General features: G+C 44.7%; 1 protein-coding gene across 9 annotated transcripts in view; it reads left to right on the top strand.

Annotated features, from left to right (window-relative positions):
* The window catches only part of AGAP1 (ArfGAP with GTPase domain, ankyrin repeat and PH domain 1), a 382,678-nt gene that overhangs the window by 68,891 nt on the left and 286,868 nt on the right, over nucleotides 1-26,919 (top strand). Inside the window, exon 1 of one of the 9 annotated variants that reach the window (XM_037397851.1) lies at nucleotides 15,476-17,201. The exons of the other annotated variants lie outside the window; for them this stretch is intronic. Coding sequence (XP_037253748.1) covers nucleotides 16,088-17,201 — 1,114 coding nt within the window. The 5' untranslated portion in view covers nucleotides 15,476-16,087. Of the gene's footprint in view, nucleotides 1-15,475; nucleotides 17,202-26,919 lie in introns of those variants that run through there. 9 annotated transcript variants of the gene reach the window in all.

The raw sequence follows: 26,919 nt of genomic DNA, 5'->3' as shown, positions 1-26,919 counted from the left end.
TGAAAATCCTTTCCTGATAAGAAAGGAAGGGAAAATACAGCCAGTCATTGTTTTTCAAGGTGGACAAGACTTGAATTTTTGAATGAATTTTTGACATATCACATTCTCTCTACTCAGGAAGACAAACATGTTATCTTTTCAGCTTTCATCTGTTATTACTAATCTTAATTTAAAAGCAGCCTTTTAATCTTGAGCTTCAAAACCTGTGTTCGCTTTATTTTCTTGTACTTGCCAGGACCTTCAGGACTCAAGTTCACCAGCTTGTTCTGTGCCGAGGTCATAACTTGAGAGACTCTAAGACAAAAGTTAATTTCTGCTAAGTAATCTGGACCGTTAGCAAATGCTGTGACTTCAAGTTAAAAAAATAGTTCAAAGCAGGAGCAGCAGAATATTGAAGTTTTTCCTGGAATTCTTTGCTTTTACAAGATACTTACTCAAACCTCTGTCTGGGTTATAAATGCAAGTTAAAAGGAAGAATATACAGGTAGCATCATCCTCATGCAACAATTTGTATGATCAGCCTTCAAATATACAGTGGGGGCAGTGTTTTGAGGTACTGATGAAGCTAGATGGCTAGCTTTTTTTAGTAGAAGTCAGAATGCTTACTAGTATCACTAATATAAATGTGAGCTTAGGCTGATGTGGGATTAAACTTGCACATTTGGGAATTGGAGGAAAAAAAAAAAAAGGTGCACTTCCCCCTGTGGCCAAAGTTAGATCTGGAAGCTGCTCATGCTAGGAATAGCTTGACTTCAAAGTAGCTGAAAAACAATACAAAACAAAACATGGAAGTCTGGCTTACTGCATATGCAGTAAGCTTGGTTTAATGCTAGTGATAATTAAAGGGTTCTTCTCAGACTGACTGTCCAGCACTGAACTTTGGTTCTTGCTGTTATTTCCTTTTTTCAGCTGCACGTGAACCTTATTTGTTTAAGGAATCTTGCTTTTGAATCCTGGGATTTCTTTTTACTTAAGCTGTCTGTTAAGGGCTCAGAATATGAGGCATTGAGATGTGCCCTGTTAGATTTACAGGTGTGCAGATACTGAGGTACCTAGTGTGGCTTCTTTGCACTGCCTGCATTGCAGCATCTGTTACCCGCTGCACAACACTGATAGCAAAGTTCTGAATGTTCCCAGGTGACTCTGAGGATAGAGCACCAAGACAGAGTTAGCATTGTCTCTGTCTTCTGGACCTGTCAAAGCTTGTCTCATTGTAGAAAGATGTGATGCAGTTGTGCAAGTGAAAAGCCAACTATTTGTAGACCTTGGTCATTAGCCTCACTCATGGCTGAAGGCTGGTTCTCTGCAACTCAGTCCTCTAGAAAGTAGGAACAAGCTTGGTAGAAATGTCGTGGCAACCAGTGGGCAAGGCAGAATAAACTGGCGTTCACTGGGAGTATGGGCATCATTCAGTAGTTACATGCTCACTAAGTAACCATGAATATACCTGTGGTTCTGGAGCATTTGCTTTTTCTTTTCAGATTGAGTTGTACCTTTCCTGGCTGCACATGTAGGGATAATGGGAAAAGGGGCATCGTATCTGATCAGTGACAGGTGGAGGAATGGCAAGTACTTGTGTAAGGCTGACCTTTGCTTCAAGTTGTGCCCAACTCACCTTAACCTTGTTGTCTAGATCCAGGTGTGAAGCTTCTACAAAGTTTTCAGAGCCAGGACAAGGAAAATACACTGCAGCTGGAAATGCTCAAGCAGTCTGCACAATAAATTCTTGGTTAAAATGACCTTCCATCCTCTTTCTGATCATATTGCTGATAGCTAGGAGCTGTCTTAGTACAAGTCGTTTCCTTGTTTAAGCTAGTCTCCCTGTACCTTTAGAAGATTCATTTAGCACAAATGCTACCTGGGTGTTACAGATGACGATTGTGATGAAGGAAGCAAGCCTGAAGGTCATGGTTCAAGCGCAACGAGACAGTGTGTGCATGTGGCACTCTGTTTTTTTCACCAAAGGGTTTGAGTCATCAGCTTTTACCTCTCTCTACTCTGTGTCGAGAGTTACAGGCAGCAGTGTAAAAACCATTCTGGCTGTATTTCAGTTTGAGGCAGAATTAAGGTATTCTAGAAATAAAGTTTACTTTTCAGAGAAAGAGTGATTAATTTAAATACTTTTAACTTGAAAAGCGGTGTTAAAAGTCATAATTTCTTCTACAGAGAAGTCAGTTTAGAAGAATAACCAAAGCAGCCAAAATTAGCAGGTTTAATACCAATATTTAATGTGACACTGGAATAAGCTGGGGTAACTGGTGTTGGAGTAGAGGTGTAGCTCAAGGTGAGTGACTGACCTTTAATCCTGTGTTTGTGCAGAAACTGAAAACCAGGAGCTGAGTGTGCTCTCCTTGACCTGATGAGGAATGTGCTGCACAACCTGAACTCTTCTGAATGCTTGATGTTGCTGGATGGATTTGAAAGCTCACATTTGCATCAAGAGAACTAACGTGATGGAATGGCTTTCTTTGTCTGTGTGCTTACTGTAACACAACTCTGTTGTAGAGCAAAACATAGCTGAAGTATATCCTGAGCTGTCCTCAGCGTAGTCAAGTGTAGTACGTAAATTATTTAGCAACAGAACCCCCGGGATCTGTTGTCCTGAATAGAAGTCTGAAAGTGCATAGTTGTGGAAGTTTATGCTGAAATATCCAAGGGTGATAATGCAGAGCTGCCTGTGCATCTCTTGGGCTTTCCTTGGGGTGCTGCTGGTAAAACAAGCTGTTGTGGGTGAAGGTGCAGATGCTCTCCATTGCACTGTCAGACCCCGTCTCCCGAGTGAAAGCACAGAAGAGAATTTCTCTGAATAATGATTCTGTGTTACCTTTCTTTAAGAAATTGAAGACCTTTAAATGAAATAACTTCTGAGTTGTCATATCCTACCTGGTCATAGCAACGATTAGGATTCTATTGCTTAATTGGCATTTGTTACTGCTTATTGGCAGGCGTGCTTGTTGGAGCCCAGGGTGGCTTTCTAACATGACAGCAATTCAGTATGTAAGATTTTCTGTGGGTTAATGTACGTGTGCGGTATTTCAGTAGTGTTTCTTCTATTATTATAGTGTTTTAGATCTCACTGGAAATTCACCTTTGATGTCTAAACATAAAAGCTCTCATAAAAACAGGAAAAGAAATGCTTTCTCAGCTTCTCAAGCTGTGGAATAGTTAAGGAATGCCTGTGTTGACAGGATTATTTGACTTCCTTGTCCAGGTGTGTGGGATACTCTGCTTCTCATGAGGCTTTTCAATGGTCCGTGTAGAGACTTTGCTTTTATTGCTTTTTAAGGGATTCACATATCATAGGATATATTTAGAAATTGTCCTTTTATAAGCTATTCTTTGTTGGTTCATCAAGCTTCTGTCATTAGAAAATGGATGTCTGCTTTTAAACACATGTGTTCTATGGAAGAAAAAAAATTACTGACTGCTAACTTGGGTGTTTCTGTGGATTTAGGTAAGTTTAACATCTCATAAGCAACTAGAGGAGCCATCGATGTGTGGTGCAGTTTAAGGGCTGGCTCTGCCTCTATCAATGTGAAGTTAGTGGTAGCTTGCAGAAAACGCTGTATAAGCAAAACGTTTTGGGGAGCAGTGGAGGAACAGAGGGCAGAAAAGGCTCTGGTATTCTGTTTTCGTGGAGAACTTTCTGTCTTGATGCTGGGGTGAGAAAGGGGTAGGTGCTTGAGGGTGTTTTTCTGTTCGTACTCTGTGGGTTGGTGGTTCATTTTTCATGATGCACTAGTTTTTCTTTTTCCTGTGGAGGTATACAGTTTTTGGAGGAGTTGGAACTTCTGGGAACAGTTGAGTAGCTAACCACACAAGATACTAAACAAATAAAAAGCTTCAAGTGCTGTCAAGTGAAATATCCTAGAACTAAATTCCATGACATAATAATGCAATGCAGTCAACATAGTTGAAAGAAAAACAGAAAACTCAGCAAAATGTTGTTATTTCAGCTTAGTAATGGAGGAATATATAACTTGCAAGAACAATTTCAGTGTCACAGTACCTTTCTTTGTGTTGCAAGATCTGAACTGTAGGATTTCGAAGGCCACCAAAAGGCTCTTTTGAGGAAATTAGTACGAATCCCAGTGATTTGCCTGGAAAAGGAGCTGAATAGGCAGTTATGTTCCATCTGCTTATGCAAGGAAGAACAGACTTGCTAGAAATGTTTACCTCAGAGTGGCACAGCATTATGAAAATCGTAAGTGAAACCATAAGCAAGACAATCTGTTGCACTGGGACATGTGAAACCTGGTGTTTTAGTCACAGAATGGGAGCACTTGGAAGGGACTTCTGGAGTTCCTGAGCCTAGCCCCCATGGTAAGCAGGGCCACCTTGGAGCATGGAGGCTTCTCAACTTGTCTGGGCCACCTATTCAGATCTATGGCTACCACGATGGTGAAATGTGGTGGTGTTTTGCTGTTGTTTGGTGTTTTGTTTTTTTTTTTTTTTTTTTGTTTTCTGCCTGTATCTAATTGGTATTTCGCTTGCTGCTTTTCGTGCCTTGTGCTTTTGGTGTGCGCCTCCAAGAAGGGTCCTGTTCTGTCTTCTAACATGCTATTAGGTAGCTGTAAATGGTGTATCTGCCCTTAGCTTTCCCCTCTTAAGATTGATGAAAGTATTTGTCACATTGAATGACGAAGTTTCCAGATAAAAAGCATGGGTATTCTGGGAAATTTCTTCATTGTTGCTGTAGTGGAGAGCCCCTAGCAGCTGTAGGAACTTTGGCATCATGAAGTTGTTCATCACTGTCAGCTGCATAAGAGAAACCTCCACAGTATTAAAGTATTTATAACAAAACAGGCTGAAGTTGCCCTTTAAAATAGTTAATGCCTTCTGCATGTTGTCAACAAATGTGTCAGTAAAAAGAATCCAAGATGAAACCAGCCACAAAACGAATAGTCTTTGCTATTTGAAAGGAACTGATTTTTAGCTACAACTTTTTCTCCCTCGTTTGATCTAGAGTAAATGCAGTACCCTATAAAACAGCAGTGTTATGTCAGGTGCTAGTAATGAAGAGTAGCTCCTGGCTTCCTACTGAAATTACTCTAATTCAGTTATTTATGTGTGTGGTGTTTGTTTCGGGTTTTTTTAAGTAATTTTGATTATGTGCCTGAATTTTAAAAGGTGGAGTTGTAAAAGATGGCTGGGAAGTATTTCGTAAGAGCCGTTTGATTTCTGGCCTGTTTGCAGCATGTGACATTTTTGACAGAAATCTCGATTGATTCTTCCATGTTCAATAATGTGTTCATTACAATGGTATTTCCTGAGCAGCTGGGCTTGCTTAGCTTTGGAGCTAAAACAGCAAAAGCAAGGAAGTGAATTTTCCAAACCCCCTCCCCCCCTTATTTTTTTGCGTGTTAGAAAATTATGTTAATTTTTTTATCCTGTTAATGAAATGGCGTGGAAACCATTTGAATAATGGGGGAGGGCAAGAGCAGAAGTGGAGGACAGGGAGGAAATGGCATGTTTTATAGTCTTGTGTATGGTGAAAGGGCTTGCTTCAGGAATTAGCTTATCCTTTCAGAACTAGCCTAATCAAAATTCATAGATAGAGCTGCGTTTCCTGACGGTCTCGAAGTTATTAAGTGCTTCTGTTTCAGGCAGATCTTCTGAAGTGGTTGAAGTTGAGTCTTCTACATGAAAACTCTTTGGTAGGCTTTCATAATAGCCAGATTGTCCATCGTAGTGCTTCTTACCAGCAGTGTGGCGTTAAAAATAGCATGTGAAACGGAGTATCTATAGGGGAGAATTTGTGTATTGACAGGCTGCACTGAGATATACAGATATTTTTAAAGTTACTGTCAGAAATGTCTTTCATCAATGGAAAATACCATTCTGCAGGTTTTAATCTTGCATGCAAGTAGTACGTTTCTCTATTACTTAGAAACAGACTGAGCATACAGAATTCTGTTGAAGGTACTGGGATGCTGGTATTTAATAGCATTTTTCAGCCGATCTAAATGTATGTTTCAGATCTCGGCCTCCTGCCACCCATCACCGGAGTAACAGTCCTGCAAACCTGGAGGAAAGCCGTCGAGCCCCTCCAGCTTCCTTGGCTGCACTCTCATGTTGTTTCACTTTTGGTGTCGTAAGGACTTGAAAATTTTCCACTGTATTGAGATACGTCAGTGCCTGAAAAGGTGTGCAGAATTCATCCCGTGGCCTCTTAGAGAGTCACAGAAAAATCTGTGGTGCGTGATATGTGGTCTCCTGTGTCAGAGGAGATTATTGCAGCGTGGGCAGATGCTTGTAACGTGGTTTGTTTCTCGCCTCTAATCTTGCTGCACTGTTGAGAAGGCTGATAGGGGAGAGCAGTGGGCAGTGTTCTCACACCCGGGGCACACGGAGATAGAGGCCTGAGGGCTGTGTGCTGAGAGGGTGGCTACGAGCCTGCTGCTGCTGCCTGCTGCCGCTCGTGTGGTTGTAAGCACTGGCAGCCCCCTGCCTGGCAGCAGCCCCTTGGTAGAGCGGGGCCGGAAGGAACATGGTCATGGTGTGCCTGTGCTCCTACGGAGTGCCTGGTGGATGGCCCCCTACAAGCCCAAGCTAGCTACAGGTTTTTTCTTCTTTTTTTGTGGGTGTCCCTGTCCTGCTCCCTCCTCCCTGGCTTTAAACTTCCTATGTCCTGCATTATTTTTGATGAGTCAACACTGACAGACTCTCAGGTCTATAATTAGCCAGCTTGTACATACAAGCAACTATTATCTGTCACTGGGTGGATTTCTTAAGAATTATTTTCTGGTCTAATTCTAGCCTTCCCTTATCTTCTTCCTTCTTTCAAATGCACAGCAGTAGTTCCATTCTTTTTGGTGGCTGTGCATGGAGCACACTGAGATCCATGTGCTACAGACAGAAATGTAAGTTATCCTGTACTTGACACAGATATTCATACCATGTTGTGTAACTTGCTGAAGCCAAAGAAAAGGGGGCTGTGGTGGACAAGAGAAAGGCTTGTTCAAGGGAATTTATGAAGGGCAGAACCAGGCTAGAGCTGCAAAACTGTCAGAGCTGTAAAGATTAAGGTAGGTGTGCAAGATGCAGCTGCTGGGTCAATAAAGACTTTAGCAAGCTGCATATGAATCAAACCTGTTTACATTTGCTGATTTGCATCGTTTGTTTTGCCACCCTGTTGTATGTACTTCAGTGCCCCTTGGGTCAGCATGTAGTTTTCCGAAAAGTACCTGCCCCAAACCACAATCTTTGTATTTGCCAAAGGTTTTTGGCTTCTTAGCTCTGGTGTGGTTTGAAAATGCTACTACCCAAATGGATTTCACATCACATTACCTTTACTATGTTTCTGAAAGCTTTAAAAAGTTTTTGCAAATGTTAAAAGCTTTTACAAATGCCGTGCTTTGTTTAGTTACAGAATGGCAGCAGGCAGACCTCTGAATGCAAGTCCTGTAATAAATAGGTGGTTTATTGAATACAGTATCTGGAGGGTTAGAGCTCTGAGCCATTCCCATCCATCTGCTTTTGTCCTGAACCAGAAGGCATGCTTGTGTAATTCGGTACAAAGTCATAAGCCAGCATGCAGATGCACTTGGTATATACATACAAAATACACAATATATATGGTGTATGTAACTGCAGAGAGAGATAAAGCTATGTGTAGTCTAGAGAGATAACTGTAGAGAGACATATAGTTCTGGAATAGGTTTGTGTCTGAGTGAAAAACAGCACTCCCTTTCTAAAGCGGTAAATGGGAGTGTAAAGTTGCAACTGCATCACAACCCCCTCTTCCCTGAGGTATGTTCAACTGGAGAATATGGAATAGCTGTATCCAGAACAATACCTGTAGTACAAACACCCAGCTGAGAGTTCACCTGTTATCTACCTATAGATGAGACCAGACTATAGTCCCCACTATATTCCTGTTCTTCGCTTTCTTCGTTTTCTTGCCTACGGTTAAAAAATCAGGAGTCAAATATATGCTGCATGTTATGGCACTTAATTTTGGAGAGAAATATTGCATACCTGATTAAAACATTAACATTTCTGTCACTAGTCCGAAGTGTAGCCACTAGCTCTTGCGCTGCTCAGTGAATAGACGGCTGTGTCAGGAACAGGTGTCAGCGTATCCCTCTTTCTTACACCGATGGTTCAAAGGTCATGCTTTCAGAGGAGCACGTGTTCCTAAAAAAACTTAAGCCTCTGAATTCATAGCACTTTAAGTCTGACTAGGCTTCATGTAGATGGTAATGTGACTCTTTACTCAATTAGATTGTCATTAGTGACAATTCACATGCTTCCAATATTTGTGATAGGAAAGTTTAGCCGAAAGTGGTTTCTTGAGTTCTGATAGTTGTGGTTTTTTTTTTTTCCCTCACTGCAGTGCAGTCTCTTAAATTATGTAAATGATTTGAGGTGAAAAGCGGCCTGCCTAAAAATAATTAACACAGGATAGCTAGCAGGCATCTGGAAATCTTCCTGCTTCGTGAGATACTGAAACACCGTATGTAATAAGCAGAAGTTGCAATCCTGAGTTTGAGGGACTGGAACTGTGTATTCATGCTGCCTGTCAGAATATTTTATTGTGCACAGGAGGAGGGATTGAAAGAAATGTGTGATAGTCTGATTTAAAAAGCGCTTACCTTTCAGAAAAAAAGAGTAATATCCAAAATGAGGTAAGGATTTTTTTGAAAATTGTACTCTTTCTTATAGAGACAAACACAGCTCTTAAATTCATTAGCTCTGTACTTCAAATGGGATTCTGAAGTGACGTTGTATATGAACACTGATTATTGTTAACAGTCTCCTAAGGGAACACCGGGTGTGTAGAAAGATGACTTTTCTTCTAGTTTATTCTTGGAAGTTTTGCCTACCAGTAGCTGAAAGGGCATCCAGGTGACAGGAGTGGTTCTTCCAGGGTGTATCAGCTCATCCTTCTCTGCACATCCATCAGATGGCCAGGGTGCCTCGCTGCTGCTCTTCCACATCTGAGGTGTTCTGTCTTGGGAGATGAAAAGGACCGGGAGCGGGTATCATACAGGTTATATTGGCAGCCTACGTAGAAGCAAATTAAAAGTTAGAGAATTCATATTCCTGAGGTTATCCTGATGGATCGATGGTATATGTTGGCAGCTTGGATTGAAGTGCAAGCTGAGTTTTGGGATCGTTGGGCAAGTTGACTGCACAGGGCTGCAAAGAGAGGTAACCCTTCTGCAAAGGAGCGTTCTGCCGGGGCAGGGAGAACTTCTAGCAGCTGTGAGGAGTGCCTCAGGATGATGATCTACCACGTGACTGCCTGCTGCCTCAGTTTTAACATGTAATGTTTGTATATGAAGTACTGTAGTGATTTGGTTTGGTTTTATACGGTAGTCTGGTCCACTTACAGCCTTTTCCTGGAGTCTGCTGACAAGCCTGTGTGACTTTTTGCTACCCCACAAGCTGAAATACTGTGATAGGGCAGAGCACGGAACGTGGACAGCTTTAATATTGGCCATTCCATACTGAAGACCTTGAGGAAATGACAGAATTATAAACCAAGTTAATTGTGCCACCTTCAGCGGGCAGATTTACCACTGTGAAGGTTCACAGTGTAGCTATCAGGACAGGGGTGCTGCATGCTATCCTGTCTTAGCTCAAAGTATTAATGAAGGGAAAGAAATGTAGTTTCTGTGGCTTATTTTATTTTTGTGGTCTCTGCTCCTTCAGTTAAGTTCTATAGTGGCAGAAGGCTGCAACTCTTCTGTCAGATGATGTGATCTAAAAAACCCCTGTATTTGAAATGGGAAGATGAATCTTGCAGACTTAATTCTCTGGATGCCTGTTGTTCAGTGAGAAGATAACTTAGGAGTATCCTATTTTATTCAGTAGAAATCCAGCTGTAGTCAGGTGGTTTGTTTTGTTTTTAAGCAGAAGAGAAGCAGATGGGTAGGCAAAATATATTAATTATAATGGCTCCAGCAGCTTGAGGGCAGCAATCAGAAGGATAATCTTAGTCATGCGCAAAACCTGAAGACTTTGTGCTTTCTCCCCTTTAAAAAATGTTTTTTGTTCTGCTCTTCTAAGTACATTGCAGTGATGAAATCTGCCACATTTGGGCATCGAATTATATGCAATTTGGAATTTGCTGGAAGCTGTCCATTAAGAGAATTTTTTAAAACCAGGATCTTTAGCATGTATCATGGTAAAAGAAGATCATAAATGATTTAACTCTTTCTTTTTCTTCCCCTCCCATTTCTCCTTCACTTATCTTTAGTGAATGGGTATGAGTCAGGAGTCAAAGATGTTTCATTATTGTATTTATATTATAAAATAATATGTTCTCATGAAGCATGAGTCTTTTAGGCTATGACGTACGTCGTCAGTATAAACTATATGAAAAGAAGTACTAAAATCGGCATTTAGAAATTAAAAGGAAAAGAATTGTAAACAGTATTATCCTGTATGGTGTAATAGGCCCGGCAATAAGACACGTCACCTTCCTGGACTAGCGATGGCAACCTTTTGAAGTCCAAAAGCGTTCTGAGTTTTTGCAAGGAGCTGCTGTTGCAGTTGGTAGGATTTCTGTTCAGGTGCCAAGACCTTTGCCTAAGAACAGCTGTAGCTTTCCAGGATATGTGCTTCTTGCGTGTAAGCGAGAGCTTCTGTAATGCTCCATGTTGGCTCTCTATTGGCCTTTTTTGAAGCGGTTAACCAGGTGAAGCTGATGCCTGGTATCCTGCGACCCCCCCTCTGGGGATCTCTGCAATGGGTAAGAGGCGTATTTAAGTGTTACAGGCTTTGAACGGGATTGCTGCAACCTCATTGCTTCGTACAGATGTGCAAACATTTTCTTTCTCTCCTGGTGAGAGAAAGACAAATGATTGAGTTGCATTTTTGCTACACATCCCATCACCCTTATTCGCTTTCCTGCTCAGCATCCAGTGTTTTTAGGACAGGAATGTGATTTCATTGTGCTGACAGTAAGGTCATTATTGATAGCAAATGCTGACTTCTCGCTGGTAGCTCCTGCTCTCTGTATTGTTGTGAGATGTCTCTGTTCTTAGTAAAGAATTGCCTACAGTGAATTCAGGCCTGTTTTAACGGACAAGTGCATAGTGACAGAAGAACACAGATCAGTGGCTTAATGCAAACCCCGTGGCTCGAGAGAGATCTTGAGTTCAGTCTCTGCATTGCTGGTACCCTCCAGCATGATGTTGTTCTCGTCCAGATGCCTTCTTTTGTTTCCACGTTGAACATTGATCTGTAATGACAAACAGCGGATGGAGCTCAGTATCTCTAGAAGAGAAAAGTGTAATAGCTTCTGAATTACTCTAAAAATTTTTCAGGTGACCTAATTTTGTTTTCCACGATCAATTTTTCAAACAGCTACTTGCAATGATACTGTGTGTCTAGAGTTTAATCTGCAGTAAAATTTAGATCTGCTTTTCTTAAAAAAAAAAAAAAAAAAGGCAGTGAGAGCAGTAAAGATTTGAATGACTAGAAGTTGTCCAATAAAACGCAAAAGATGGGAATATAAACAAGCAGCATTGCAAGATTTGTGCACCCCTAAATGTTTCAGCAAAATGGCTGAACTGTCAAGGCCATCTCAGGATTAAAATGTTAATGCTCAGATACTACCGGTGTATACGAGGCATATGTTTCTCCTTGTCTGGGCTTTTATATTTGAATGGTGATTGTGCTGAATCTGCTGGTGGCATGTGAAACTCTTAGAAGAATTTGAGAGTAAGAAATTAAAGAATTATCCAAGAGTCTTTTTGCAAAGAGTTCTTGGGAAAAGAAAATGCAAAGCCTATTTTACATCACTTTTAATGTTGTAACATTTTTTTGCTTTATAAAGTCAGTACCAGGAATATTGGTTGCTTACAGTGAACTTGCTTTACAGTTGTTGGAGAGTAATAACGCTTCTCCCAACATGGCTCATGTTCGGCAGTCGGCACTGTGTGGTGGCAATTGGGTCAGCAGTGATGCGAAACTCAACTCAAGGATATCATTCAGGATGGGAATCGGTGAACGCAGGACTCCTGCACTTTTTCTGATCATCTTAGGTTTTGGTCATGTGGTTGTTTTTTTTTTTGGGTTTTTTTTTTTTTGTTTTTTTTTTAACCTGGAGTATTGAATTTGTGGCTTCCTTTTAGCAGTGCACAGTGTTTTGCTACAGGCACAGCTGGTACTGCAGCACTGCAGATTTGAAGTAAAACAAGCTGTGTGAGGCAGAAGCCCATGTGAAGATTGCTTGAAGCTTTTTAAAGATGTATCGGAGACACCCGTGTTTCACTGTGTTGATTAAAACAAATGATTGGGTTTTGTTGCTGCAAATTGTGAGTCTCTAAATTACAGCAGAGTGCTTCTCCTGTGTGGAAAATGTTTATGCATTTTAAGTCATCAGGCTGGGTTTAGCTAATTTGCTGGCAGTGTTGCAAGAAGAGCCAGCTTTCTGTGTGAAAAATAAAAATATATTCCACGTATTCAGAAGGCTTTACGTTGCCTCTAGAATGCACTTAGCTTTGGTTTTGTGGCTGATGGAGGTCCTCAGAGTAGTATAGTTAGGTTTGACCTTGGCAGTAGGATGAAAAGTGGCAAATACGACCCTTCAAATGGCTACGTGGAATGGAGGATTTCCACGGTACTGCTTTTCAGCGTGAATATCTTGGAAGAACAATAAGACTATGTCATGCAAACATACTTTGGGGGTATTTCATGTGCTTGGCAGAAGGTAGTACAGCTTTTGAGTTAGGTGGGATGAATTAGGGGTACGTATGCTTGCCATCAGGTGCTGTCGGTGGACCTGGCACCTTGGAGAAGCCCTATGTTTACTGTGCACGTGCGTCGTGCTCTCTGCTTCCAGCTGCCTGCAGAATGAAAGGTAACCGGGAGCTGCTGCCGAGGGCCCTTCAGGACACACGGCGTAGGCTTTATGCCAAATTACTTGTTTGGGTTGGCCGCCGTGGCTTCTGGCTGCGCTTGTCCCAGGGCCTGAGGGACTTCTCCTGTTCTGGGACCGGATCTGTGCTAATTGCGTCATAGGTGGAGCGGTGGGGCAGGAGGGGACGTGCTGGCGCTGCTCAGGCTGCCTGCATCCCAGCCCGGCGGAGGTGGGCGCAGCGAAGGGATGCTGCGCTTGGCCCACAGGCAGAATCCCTTGGGCTAAGGTGTTGCAGAGGCCTCCCTGGTAATTTTGGAGCTCTTGCAGAATATTAAAGATGAAATCCCTCATTCTGTGTATTGTGTCCCTGCTTTGAGATAGTAAACCGATGTTGCATGGCCAACGAACAATGGATTTCTTAAAGCTGGTGTAGTTTCTCTGGTGGTGGAGAGGGAGGAGAGGACCTGCAGATGATGGCCTTCAGAGCTCAGCAGAGTCGATTGCCTTACAAGAAGCCTCATAGACCAGAAATCTTACCAAGAAGTTGCAGGGTGGTAAGATGCGATGAGTAGTCAGCGCGAGCTGATTTACTACCTGTAGAAGAGCTGTTGCAGCATCTCGCAGGGCTGATGGATGGAAGTGTTTCCACCACCGGTGGGACTGGCGTGGCACAGGGACCGGGGCTGCGAGCCGGGCAGGAGGCGGGGGAGGGCTGTGGGATGGGGGGGTGCAGCGGGGAGGGCTGGAGGAATGTGCCGGCTATTTGTCTGCTCTTAAAAGTGGTTCCTCTGAACGGGTCTGTCATCCCGGGAGGATGAAAAATGGTCGATTCCACTCCGGGTACGAGCCTGCTGGCTGCGAGCGGCGCGCTGGAAAGCGCGGCCCGGATCCGGCTGGGGGATGCGAGCGGCAAGAGGCAGATGTCGGCGCCTCACGGGTTACACGGCTGGAGCCTCCGGGCTTTAACCGCTGGGCACTAGGTAAAGCGTGTGTCTTTTAAAATTACTATTCCTCCATTTTTCATTACCCCCATTTTTCATAACGAGGCCTTCCCCCCTTTAGAAATCCATATTGGAAGCGGCCTTTTAGATGTCAGAGAAATGGAAAAAATCTACTGCCCTTCCATGGTGGTGAGCAGGCATCTAGAAGGACCTGGAAACTCTTTTCAGGCTGGTCGTCAGCTCGTGTTGGGTTGTACTTAAGACAGTTTCTCTAGGGCTGGTCTTGATCAAGTGCCTACTGATGGTATGTGTTCAAATCTATCCAGTGACGAATGGAGCAGAAATGAATAATAAATGTTAATTATTCAGTGTTAAAGACAACAGCATCTGTCATATCTGGAGAAGTGATTTAGAGAAGTAAGTAATTCACCGTGTTCCAACTGGTAATCAATCTGCAGCATGTGCAGCAGGATCCCAGTATTACCAATAAACTGTTACATCTAGTAGCTGAAACCCAGAGCATCCTTTAGTTTTGGGTGCATCTGGTGTGAGAGCACAACCTCCCACCTGGAAATGCTCCTGAGGGCAGGTCCTGCCCCGTTTGCGCCACGTCTGTCTCGTGGTCTGGAACGGTGGTGCTTGTTTGGGGAGCACACCCAAGCAGAAGCTTTTGTCTTCTGCTCTCTTCTGGCTGATTTTTGAATCCGTCCTGGGAGTGAGTTGCCTTGATAGCTTTGAGGTTCTCTTCTGCTTGAGATACATTTTCACCTTCCTTCATTTTGAGGTGTTTACTGGTTTTGAACCTTGCTGGCTTTGGTGAAAGATGTTTGATTGTAGCCTTGAAAGGGACGTACAAGGCCGTTGAAGGTAGTTTTTGAAGCTTGACTTTTAAAAGCATATCATGCGTGGAATCCTAGAAACCTTCTTCCTAATACTGTTTAACTTCTGGTGTCTGCCATCGTGGCTGGCTTACCACTTTTTTTTTTTAGTGTGGGCATCTGTTTGTTGTTAATTACTTCAGCATTCCTCATCTGTACTGCTACAGAATTGGCCAGCTGGGTGTGGAAGGAGCATGTATGACACTGCCTTCCAGTTTTGTGGAAGTGCCAGGTTCTGTTGGAACCAGTGGTTGTGAAGGGTGTGGTGGGTCAGGGTTTTTGCACAAGTAACCATAGGAGTAATGTGGCTTTTTACCTGTGCAAAGCATTACGGTTAAGAAGACGTTTATTAAGGACAGTCACAGTTGTCACAGATGAAAAAATAAAGCAGTTCTGGGTAGTTTGGACTCTTTGTTGTTAGGAAGGTGGTGTTGCCCTCGATTTGCCCTGCACCCAGGATGGGGGGGATGCACAGCGGGCTGAGCTTAGGTGGGGTTAAGTTCATGGGCAATGCGCACTTTGCCCTTTCGTGGGCCTGGGTAAGCCCTGGGACTCAGCAGCCGGCAAGGGCGAGGGGTAGCAGCGTCCCCCCGCTGAGGAGGGTGGGTGCGGGAGAAGGAAAACCAGCGATGCGTGAGGGGCTTCCGGGTGGGCCCGCTGGCCTGCAGCGCCTGCCGCACGCCCCCCCTCCCCCGCATCGTGCTCGCCGCTCCCTCCCGCTCCCGGCCGGGTGCTCCAGTCCGGCGCTTGGGGGAGCCCCGGCTGCGCGGCCGAGCGCTGCCCGCCCGCCCCGGCGCTGCGCCGCGCTGCCCGCCCAGGGGCGTGCGCCTGGGGCCGGGCGCTCCTGCACCCGCTGCGCTCCGCAACGGCGGCGTTTTCGTTTCCAAACGGGCCCCCTTCCAGCCCAGCCGGGGCGGCGGGCTGCCGCTGCCCGCCGCTCCGCTGCCCTGGGGACGGATACTGATCGGATTTACCCGGCGGAGGGGGAAAAAAAAAGGGCGCAGGATCCGCAAACGTGCAGCCTTGCTGTAAACAATGAAATTGAAGGCTGCTGCTGCTCTAATCCCGTGAATACCGGACCCTGCTTCTGCCCAGCAATGCATTTTGGGATCCGCAGGAGGATGCATGCGGCTGCTGCATGGATTTAACTCGTCCCTCGACGTCTCCTCGGCGGGGGCCGGCAGGGCTGGATGGCGCTTCCATGGACGCCGGCCGCCGGCGGGGAGCGGTGCCGGAGCGGAGCCGCCGCTGAAGCGGGGGCCGCCTAACCCTGCAGCCGGGGGAGTCCCCGCGCGGTTTCTCTATTATTACTGTTTTTTTTTCATCGTTGTTACTGTTATCGTTGGGTTGCAGCGGTTTGTGGTTCTGCATTTCGATTCGCGGCTCCGGCAACCCACATCTTCCCGGCACCTCCATCTCCGGCGGCGGGCGCGCCGCGATGCCCGGGCTGGATGCTGCTGCCTGAAGCGGGGAGAGCAGCCGCCAGGGACATGTATCTCCTGGACAGCAGCGAGCCGCCGGCCGCCGCCTCCTCTCCGGAGAGGATGCAGCGGGGGACCCCCCAGCGGAAAACCGTGTACCGCATCTCCGTGACCATGGTGAAGAAGGAGCTGCTGGGGCCGGAGGGCGGCCATCCCGGCCCGGAGCGGCCCCGGCGCGGGGGGCGCCGGGCGCCGGGCTCCTCCAGCCTCACCAGGGCCGGGCTGCTGCTGGTGGAGGAGGAGGAGGGCGAGGAGGAGGGCGAGGAGCGGGACCGAGTCCCCAGCCCCTGCGGCTTCCGCAACTTCAGGACCCTCAGCACCGGGCAGCTGGAGCTGGGCCGCCTCAAGGTGCCGCGGAGAGCGGGGCAGCCCGGCCCGGCCGAGCTGGCCCTGGGCGGCCCGCGGGGCGGCGGGGAGCCGGCGGCCGCCTGCGGCGGGGCCGGAGCCGCCGTCTGCCCCGGGGAGGAGGCCGGGGGGCCGGGGGCCCGGGGCCCGCCCGCAGGCCGCTGGGGCGAGGCGCCGCCGGCGGGGGAGCAGGGGCAGAGCCCCTGGCGGCAGCCGGGCCTGCTGCGGCGGAGCTTCAGCTTCAGGCACTGGCCCGGCGGCGGGGAGCTGCCGCGGGCGGCGGGCCGGGTGCGGCGGCACAGCAGCTCGGGCTGCCTCCCCGGGCCGCCGCCGGGCCGGGACGCCGGGGCGCGGGGCTCGCCGCCCGCCGCCGGGCCGCCCGAGAAGCGCAACACGCTGGACGTGGGCGAGGTGCTGAGCCAGGCGGACCCGCTCTCCCAGCTGGAGCGCTGGGAGCGGAGCAAGAGCAAGAACCGGACCCTGGATAACAGCGACCTGCAGCGGCTCTCGGAGCGGCTGGGGCGGGAGGGCCCCGCCGCCGCACACGAGCACCGGCTGCTGCGCTTCTTCAGCGGCATCTTCGCCCGCAAGGACAGCGCCGCGGCCCTCTTCGGCAGCCCCCACGGGCGGTCCCCCCGCAGCAGCTTCTCCAGGTCCAGGGCTTATTTCAGCAGCCTCAGGAGAGCCACCGTGGACATGCAGTCCAGCTCCGAGAGCATCAATGGGTCCCCCCACAAAGGTGCCCTTCCTTGTCTCACCCGAGGGGCTGGGCGGCGGGGGGTTGCTGCAGAGGTGTGCCTCGGTGGATGGGGGGCAGTGGGGTGCGAGGGCCCTTACACCTGAGGAGAGGGAGATGCTGCCCTGGGGTACCTGGTGGTTGTACCAGCAATGGGTATGGCAGGCTTGGAAGTGCATGGTAAGGGCATTGCCTGGCAGCTGTGAGGAGGGCAGGTGGGGCTGTGTGCCTCCTGAACCAACAGGCTCTCTCTGGGTTGATTGATTTGTGCTCTGGAACGGCTGAGTGAGGCAAGTGCAGCTTGTTTAATTATGGAGTGGAAGCTGAACTCTAGTGCTGTTCTATATAGGTCACTGGGTGGCCCAGTGCTGCGCAGCGCTGGGGCTTTCCCCTTCTGGAAGGACTTTTGTGATTCTAGAGGTGGGTTATGGTGCTCAGAAATACGCCTGCTGGCTTTGGACAAGTAGGGGGATGCTGATGTAAATACTTTGTCCATCATAAACCTCTTCTGTCACAAGAGAACTTAAACAGAGTGTGATGCTTTTAAAAAAACCCACAGCATAAACTCTGAAGCTATGCTCTTTACATTAGCTTGTATAGCTGTGTACAAACCTTTTTCTAGCCAAAGCGTTCCTAGTGCTAGATGAAAATCGGATTGGGAATTCTCGGTTCCTGAATCCCTAGGATACAAGAAAAACTTGAAAATTAACCTTGTTGTGGGATGGAAGTCAAAAGCTGACTAGCTGCTTTCTGTAAGGACCTGAAAGGATCACAGTATCGTTGGCTGGGACACGTTAAACCAGAAATGCTGGTTGCAGAGCTTCATTGCAAGATGGGGTGCTTTCTTCTTAGCTGCTTTTCAAATCCTTAATAGGTATCTGTGTTGAAACATTTAACTAGTAATTATAGTAGCCTTTGAGCTCTAAGTGCTTATAAAAGTGGTAAACGATCTGTAAGTTGCTGCTATTCTAAAAATGCAGTTCTTAATTAGAAAGATGAAGCTGTCTGTAAGGTGCAGGTTCGGCAGAGGATGGATGTCCTAGTTTTGCGCTGGAGTGGTTTATTGTGGGGAAGCGAGAGCTGGAGAGGGTTCGCGGTACTGCCAGCCCACTACAGATTCAGAAGTCCTGCTGCGAGTGGAGTATGCCTGGAGTTTGAGGCACAAGGAGCAAAGCCAAATATTTAGACCTAGTAACTGAGGATTGTAATACTTTATTGATGTAGAGACATTCATGTGGGCTTATAATAATCTTGACGGAAATTGTGGTCTGACCTTGGTTAAAGTTTGAGGTAACCACAACAGAGAGTTATTTCATACAACTATTTATGCCTGTCCTGTGCCAATATGCTGAAACTGTAATTCCATTTTAACAGCATACAGTCACATACACGGAGCACAGCCTGGGATAAGCTTTTCTGACGCTTTCAGTTAATCAGTAACTGCTGATACGCAGCATTAAGGCGTTCCAGAGAGGTTGTTTTTTTTTTCCCCTGTACGTGCTAGTGTTGAATTTTATCTGCTGCAAGTAAGCTTTGAGGCTTGTTTTCCAGAAGATGCGCCCTGGGACCAGCAATGTGGCTACAGGCTGGTCGCGGCATTGCAGGTTTGTGTTATGGGTTAGCAGGTACGGTGTGCTCTGCCGCTTTCTCCTTTTTTTCTAGAGAAGTGTGATTTAGGCTTTTGCTATCAAGAAAAAAAAAGTAATCTGCGCACTGTTTCAGCTCTTGCTTGTTGGTGTTCTTCCAACACAAGTTCAAACGAATTTGTATTTATTTTTTCCTATTATTTCTTAGGAAGAAATGTTTGATGAGATACTACAATTAGCATGCCAAATGTATTTTAGTACTTTAAGATTGCAACAAATGCTGTTCAGCCAAGACTCCTCTTTTGCTGCTTTTAGTTGATGCAAAATTGATACACTCCTTATGGATCCTATGCTTAGATTTTGGAATAATCATGGAGACACAGGTGGAATCTTGATTTTAACGTGGGTTTTTTCCCCCTGTGTAACCAGTTGCAGAAAGAGTTGAAACTTGTCACCCTTGTACCATTGGCATTCTGTGTGTTTGGTGGTGTGCGTAAGTTATTCGACTTTGTACTTCCTATATGAGGCCTGCCTAAGGTCTGTAGATAAAGTAGAAGCTTTAAAGAGTGTACCTTGTTGGCATATTCAACTTGAAATTATCACCCAGGTGTTGCAACATCTGCTTGTATGATATTTCTTGAAAATCTGTTCCGAACTACCTTAGTTAATAATACTTTTGAACAAGCTGAAGTTAGAAAACTTTCAAAGCAGAAGAGTAAAGGATTTTTACATGTGCGTATTATTTATGTTACTGGGTTTGACTTGCGCTCTGAAGTGGGAAAAGTTTGATTTTGGGGGGAATTACTCTTCATACTGTCAGCCCTAGCAACGGGGAGGCAAGGGATTCAAACACCTAACTCCAGTGAGGATCAACTACAGATCCAGGTCACTTAAGGGCTGATCAGATTTCTTTCCTACAAGTTAACTTATTTTAGAAGAAGAAAAGCTGAAGGTGCGGGCGGGGAAGATGAAGTGGCCTGTCTGCCAGCTGGAACGGTGCTTGTCTTTCAGATGTTCGTGGTCTCCACTTTTGTGAGGATTGCAACATGTTACTGTAATGTCTGGTAGACTATGGGGGTGATGTTAGCAAGCCTGTTTGTTCATGGCTAGCTTTGTGTTAAGAATATATAAGTGCTTTTGTCCACTTCAAAATAATTGTTGTACAGTAGGCTAGTCCTGTGCTGATGCTGCTGTCCTAATATTGGAGTACTTCTTTCCATCGAAATATGAAATTATTAGTTTTGAAGTTCACTTACCCTTGGTTTTAATAGACTTATGTCATGGTATTCAACCTGTAAATTCATTTATTTGAAGCAAGAAAATTCTATAGCTACCACCACTGCCCCCAAAGGAAAAAGAAGAAAAAGAGGAACTTCATAAACTTCAGGTCAGAGAAACAAGAGAAGCTATTTTTGCCTTGGAAGTCTTTAGGAGAACTTGTCGAGGGAAATGTTCCTTATCTAAACTTTTTTTTCCCCTTGAAGTCTTCATGATTCTTTCATAAAGAGAGGAACTCTTTCTGCCCTGGAGGAAGAGGAGGATGGCTCTGGGGCAGTGGGGTTTTAATAGCAGCTTCTTTTTCAGTGGTTCTTGCTTGTTGCTTTTGTTGTGAGATAACTTTGTTTGAATAACCCCTCCTTAGGATATATCAAGCTGATTTGTGAATCAAAATTGTAGACTTTCAAAAGGAGTATCATTATAATATTATAAACTGCTCTTTTGAAGGTTTTTTTTCCCCCTGAGGTTTTAAAGGAGTTAGTTTTAAGCTCTTATCTCAAACTCTCTGTGGTTTACAGTCATGGGAAGTAGGGGGAAGCTGATGAGTGATCTCTGTTGGAGGCCTCCCATCTCTTCTCGCAAAGCTTGAGATAATTCTTGTTAGTTGTGCCACCTCGTTTGCTGTCGTGGTATGGTCACTACTCTTCTATGCTGCTGGTATTTTCAGCAGCAGCCCAGTAAACTTTCTGTGTACTCATATGGGTGAGCAGGCAAAGCTCTGGAGCACACAGAATTTGGGCAATATAATGCAAATGTAGTGGGATTGAACCCATGCAGTTCTTCGTTTTGTAGCTGCAGGTTTTTGGTGCTGTGCTGGTATAAGCGTGGAGGTTTTTTTTTTTCCTCACTGGAGAGTCCCTTTCCTTAATGGACTAATTCTGGGACTCTTCTAGCTGTTGCAGTTCTTGTGAGTGTTATGTACACATGAAAATAAAATCTAGCAGATAAATAGGTTGCAGTTGGGGTTAAGCATTGTTTAAGAGGGGTTTTTATTATTATTTATTGGTTAGGTCTTGTGTCAAGCAGAATGAATGCCAGCTGCGCTGATAGAGCCAGATGATTAAGAACTGAACTGGTATTAAGGTCACTGGCTGAATTAGAGAATGAGATGGATTAATGTTTGCACAATATTGAAGTGTATGCCAGATGCTAGCAGGCATGGTCTTTGTTTTTCTGTTGAAAATGAAGAGAAGTGTGGAATTTCAATGTTGCTCTATATTAAATCAACAGTTAAATGCCTAATGGCAGGAATGGGTAACTTTCTTGGGACGGATGGGTGAATACTTCTGTAGAAGTGTTGTGCAGGCATTCATCCCGGTTCCCTCACAAACGAAGCTCTGTAAATGAAATTCGCTTATTTCTTGTTTTGCCAGATGTCCACCGGTTGCTTTGTTTACTACTGTAGGTAACAATGTTGCCTAGCTAACAAAAACAATTTGCAAAGGAAAAGAAACATTTAAAACATGATGTTCTTGTTCCCTTTCTCCCAGTTACTTGCCTTGAATTTGAGGATGATCAGTGTGACAAGAAGGGTAAGGTTACTCTGGAACTGCTTCCTAATCCTACTGAGTCTAGAGTTAATGACGGAGCATTTGTTTTTTCAGAAGCAGAGTAGCATGTGAGCTCTTTTCTGAGACCAGAGGAAGGGTTTAAGTTGCTCATAGTTGCATGGTGTGAGGAGGACTTCAAACGTTGCTGCTTCGGCCATTAGCAGTTCTTTACTGAATGTAACGGTCCTTTTGCCCTAGAAAATGGCATCACTTGTACCAGATGCTGAACCCTTACTCTCTTTAGTACTCAAGCAGCCAGAACTTTCAGTTGCTCCATTTGACAAATTATAATTTCCAAGCAGTCTGTCACATGCTACGCAGTGTAAGCTCGTTAGTAGCGTCGCGTTCAGATCTTGCATTCTTAGATCACTGGCTGAAGAATCACTTGGGTGTATTTTGTATGAGCAGTTTGGCTCTTTTCTGCAGAGCAGAGCTGATTTTGATACTACTGTGCTGATGACCACCGGTGGTTTAATAGTCATTGCCGAAGTACAACTATGCAGTTACCAAATGATTTGTGTAAGATGATAGCTGAAATAGCATGTAACTATGGTTTTCTTTGGCATGGTTATAACCTTAGAAATAGATATTTGGAGAGTGAGTGCAAATGTCTTTCAGATGCCTGCATATTCATTTTCACTTTGAGCTGTGTAGGATTAAAAAAAAAAAAGTCATTAATGCAGACTATTAATGTAATAGTGTTGCTTTTGATAATTGGTGTTAGGATTTCCCCTAGGCAACTGCAGTAAACACACAGTGAAAGGCGGTTGCTGCCAAAAAATACAGAATGGGTTTTTTCATGTGTGAGGGGAAAAAAAAAGTCAGTATATTGAACTTGAGAAACTATCATCTATCTTGTTCATGAAAAGCATCCAACATAAAGCTATTATCTTGATGGCAGTTTAAAATAGGGCGTTTGATGATTTTGATGTTTCAGACTGGTATATAATGACTGTTTGATAAATACTTCAGCTTTATTGACAAAATAGTACCAAATGTTTTCATAGAACAGGCGACAAATACCATCAAGATAATAAGCATACAGTGTCATGTAGCTTCCTACAGTTTTGGGGTTTTTTTTACTGATCACGGAAGACATCAGGGAAATTTAAATGGTGGGCTTTGTTATTTATTGAGGCTTTCTTTGGGGATAAGAAGGCAAGCAAGGCAGAGACTTGGCTTTCCATGCTGCAGCTGTAACAGCAGTAATTGGTTTGGAACGGGCAGGGACTTGGGGCAACATGTTTGTCATGAGGCTTAGTTTCTGCAAATAGTCTTGAAAATCTCGATCGGTCTCAATTTGAGGGAAAATTTGTGGAGTGGGTTCCCTTAAGTTGACATTTAAGTTCAGGGGTAGTACTTGTTTTCAAATGTTTTGGGCTCTTTACTTTGAGGTTGCACAAACGAAGATGTAAAGGTCACTTGTCTAAAGTTATAACACAGAGTAAATTTCTAAGTGTATTAAGACATTACCGAAAGGTCTTTATGAGGACCCCCCATAGGACCTGGCCAGAATGTCAGATACAGTAATTGGGATTTATGAGGTAGGCACATCTGTATTTCCCGGTTGTAAATATTCTACTTGGGTGGTATACAAAGTCATATCTAATCGCTATGGGAGACGTTATTTGTAAGTTACCCGAGACGCATTATTCGTAACTTTATTTTCACTAGCTTGTAGATAGAGAGAACTATTAAATTAAATATAAAAAATACAGCAGTGTCAGTTCTAGTTAAATCAAACAGCTTTTATTTTTAGATGAGCTGATGTTGTACCTCGGCTCCTGAGCTTGGTGAAGTTAATTTCAGCCTTGGAGGTATTTATAAGAAATAATCTGGAACGTTCTTTTGGAAGGATCCTCATGTTAGCAAAGGGTTCTTGTTTTTCACAGCACCCAGAATGCAGTGCAGTTGGAATGCCTGTGAGCTATGTTTCCATTTAGTGAGTGAAGCCCCATAGCAGATCTTTCCTTCTTGGAGGCGTTAGATGCTGGTGTTTTGCATCTTCGATATGAAGGGGAGCTCCAATACTGTGCTGACTGCTGCCAGCTCCTGGCACTTCCAAGTTATTTATAATACCTCCCTAGTTGTTTGCATATATTTGTCAGTCAGCTTGTCTGGCTGGTTTGATAGAGAATCTGGATTCCTAAAAATACCATTGTGTTTTCTCGCATTGGATGTAGTATGCGCGTATATCCGCATTATGTCTGTACATGTATGTACTTGGGGTGGTTTCTGAGAAGAGGATTCCATAACACCGGTGCAATGTTTTTTGCCTTATTGCCATGCAAACAGTTGCTTAATGGCAGTGCTTATGTATTAAATGTAAGAGAAAAAGCTTTTCATAAGTGAATGCTAAACCACTTAGTGCAGCTCTCTTTGTAAGGATATGTAATGCGTCTATCAAGATGCACCCACTCCTTAATTTCTCTGCTGCTTTCTGTGGGTGCATGTGTTATTTGGGTCTTAAGAGCATGATGCTTCATCTTTGTCTTGATGTGAAATTATGGAGTTACTGCTCATTCTCACTCACTACTAAGTGGCACGTCTGATTTTAGATGGAACCCTGAAAATGGATGGCCCTTAGCACCGCTGCTGTTGCTATTATGGAGCATTCTTGCAGAGATGATGGTCTCCCTGTAGCTCCCAAAAACCAAAGCCTTCTTTGGGATGAGCGTCAGAATTACATACCTCCTGAAACATCTCCTGCTCTTCTAGGGCTGTTACTGCGTTTGTATCGGGGGTAGACTGCCTGGGAAACTGGGATGTTGACCTAACTGTTCCTTATGCAACATCCTAATTCAGAAGCTCTTCTGTTCAGCGATACAGAAATATTTATGTTGGCAAGGCAACAGCCTGTCTGTCTTGATCTCTGTGTCCTGCAGGGGAAAATCCTATCTTGTGCTCATGGAGGACACAAGGTTTAACTTCTCTGTAGTTTCAGTTATTAAAGCTGTTAAAATTGAACATGCATGGTTCTTCACAGCTTTCAGGGCGTTGTGCTCAGGACTTGGAGAGAAATTTGGTTTTTTTCCTAACCTGACTTGAGTTTAAAATCAATTCTGCCACATCCTCAGCTGCAGATTGTTGATTTCCTTGCTCAGGCTGCTCTTCCTCACCCTCCAGTATGGCAGATATTTACTGGCTGTGACTGGTATCCCTTTCACTGTGTATATCCTCTTGTCCCCTGCTCTTTGTCTGTTGTAGCTCCGTTAAAGTACTTTGTTACAATTCTTGCCTTAATGTTTATTTCTTGGTTTACTTCTAGTTCTCTTTCTAGTCCTTTATAGAGAACCTTGTTGCCCCAAGTATTGTATAGTAGAAAACACATAGAAGTAACTTTTTTCCAGCCCATCCATGATTTTACACACTGACTCCCATCTTTAGTCCATGAAGATGAAGGTGTTGTTTTTCACTAAATAGCTAAAAGAACCAAAGTCTCGTTCCCTAATGACAGTGCTCAGGTGGGAGACATCCACCTGCCAGTCTTAAATTTTCCTGTGAAGGGACAGTAGGTGGTTCTGCCTGTTTCTGGAGTTGGCTGCAGACTTCTGTGACTCCAGATGCTGGGCAACAGAATCTCAATATGAATGTGTTCCCTGTTGGTAAAGTTATTCTGCGTTAACTTTTTGATTAGAGTCAATTTGAAGCTAAACTAAGCAACTCCCATTTGTTTTCAAACAGGTACGATTTTACGTATTGTCAGGGGACCCACTAGATGTGTGTAATACGCTTCGTAACGCGTGTGGTGAGTGTGTGTTGGTGGTGCCATGGAGAGCGAGTAGAATTACGAGCATGTCACCTTCCGTAGGTAAACCTTCCTTGAACTATGCGCATGGCTTTGCTAGCCTCTTAAACTTTGCGTTTCCCATCTTCAAAAAGTCATACCAGTGAGCTGTCAGTTTTGTAACAACAAGTTACATGTTCTTAAACCTGAACCTCCGCCTGTTAAATGTCTGGTGCTGCTTTGTAAATGGGGATTGCTCTTTGCTGTGGCAAGCTTTAGTTGAAGGCAAAGGTGGACCTTATTTTATTTAGGAGGCCTTCAGGAGATACTTGAAATACTGGGTCAAAAGCCTGATGCTGTGGTGGTATGTACTCACACCAATGCTTTAAGAACCTGTGAATTTGATTCATAGTTTGACATCCAATAGTCCTGTTTTTCTGCTGAGGTACCTCAGTCAAGTGTGTTTTCAAGTGAAATTTTTTTCAAACTATTACTTTGTCTGGTTGGTTACTTCACAGCAGTAACATCCATGAATTTTGTTTTATTGTTATAAAGGGTGCTTGGTTCCATGGCCTCAGTATGCATTGCATGTTGACTGCTAGTTTCGTAGTATGAAAGGTGTCCTTGCTTGTTAAATTTATTAATGAAAAGTTAGTTTTAATAAGGAGAAGCTAATACCTATCCTCGCAAGAACGTGTTATTTTTGATGTTGTCATGCTGGTGATGAAGTTCTTCACAGTTACAGCATCGTGTTGGCCAGGCTTTTCTGGTATTTAAGAGTTAACATGAGGGGCACAGCGCTAGAGAAGTTTTCATTTCCATGTGGAGTTGTGCGTGGCAGGATTGCTTCCCAAGTGTCAAAGGAGGAAGGCGACACTAAAAAGACCCTTTCTGAAGAAAGCAATGGTTAAAAGTACATGGGAGTGGAGGGCTTCTTTCAGCTCACGTTTGCAGCATTGCTGCGGAGTGCTGTCTGTGTTCAGGTGTGACTGTGCCTGGTGGCTGTCAAAGGTGGTCGTGGCTATTCGTACCCGCTTTCCAAAAACCAAATCAGTGACATACCTCGTCGGTTTGGGTACTGGTGAGAAAGCAGCTGGGAAACGTGCAACGTGGTTCGCTTTCGATGCTGTTCACATGGTCTGTATTAATGCAGGGAAACCGTGCAACACGGAAACTGTCGTGCAGCAAGAGTAATGCTGGCTCTTCACCGTGCTTGAGACTTGAGGCTTTCTTGTTGGTGGCAGCCACCGCCTGTAGGTCTCAAGGCATGGGGTGACCTGGGCGTTAGCTAAATGCCATTGTATGTGAGCAATTCTGGGTAAAATAGCATTTATTCTTGTATGCAATTCTAACCTCTCAAAGATTTGTGAGCTTGTCTTACGTCTAAGAAATTCTTAGGTTTTTGTAAGTTAGCTGAAAAGTCAACGCTTAGTGCAGATGATGGTGTTTGAGGTTATAGCGTTGCTGTGAATGAAGAGATGCACTTCACGTTCTGGGTCAGGTGGGGATGGAGACCGCTGCGAGGGGATGTGAAGTTCTCTGAAGAAATTCTTGATTTTTCAGTTTAGATATCTGCAAAG

The sequence above is a fragment of the Falco rusticolus genome, chromosome 8 (assembly GCF_015220075.1).
Source record: "Falco rusticolus isolate bFalRus1 chromosome 8, bFalRus1.pri, whole genome shotgun sequence".
NCBI lineage: Eukaryota > Metazoa > Chordata > Aves > Falconiformes > Falconidae > Falco > Falco rusticolus.
This window is presented reverse-complemented; position numbering and strand designations above follow the sequence as displayed.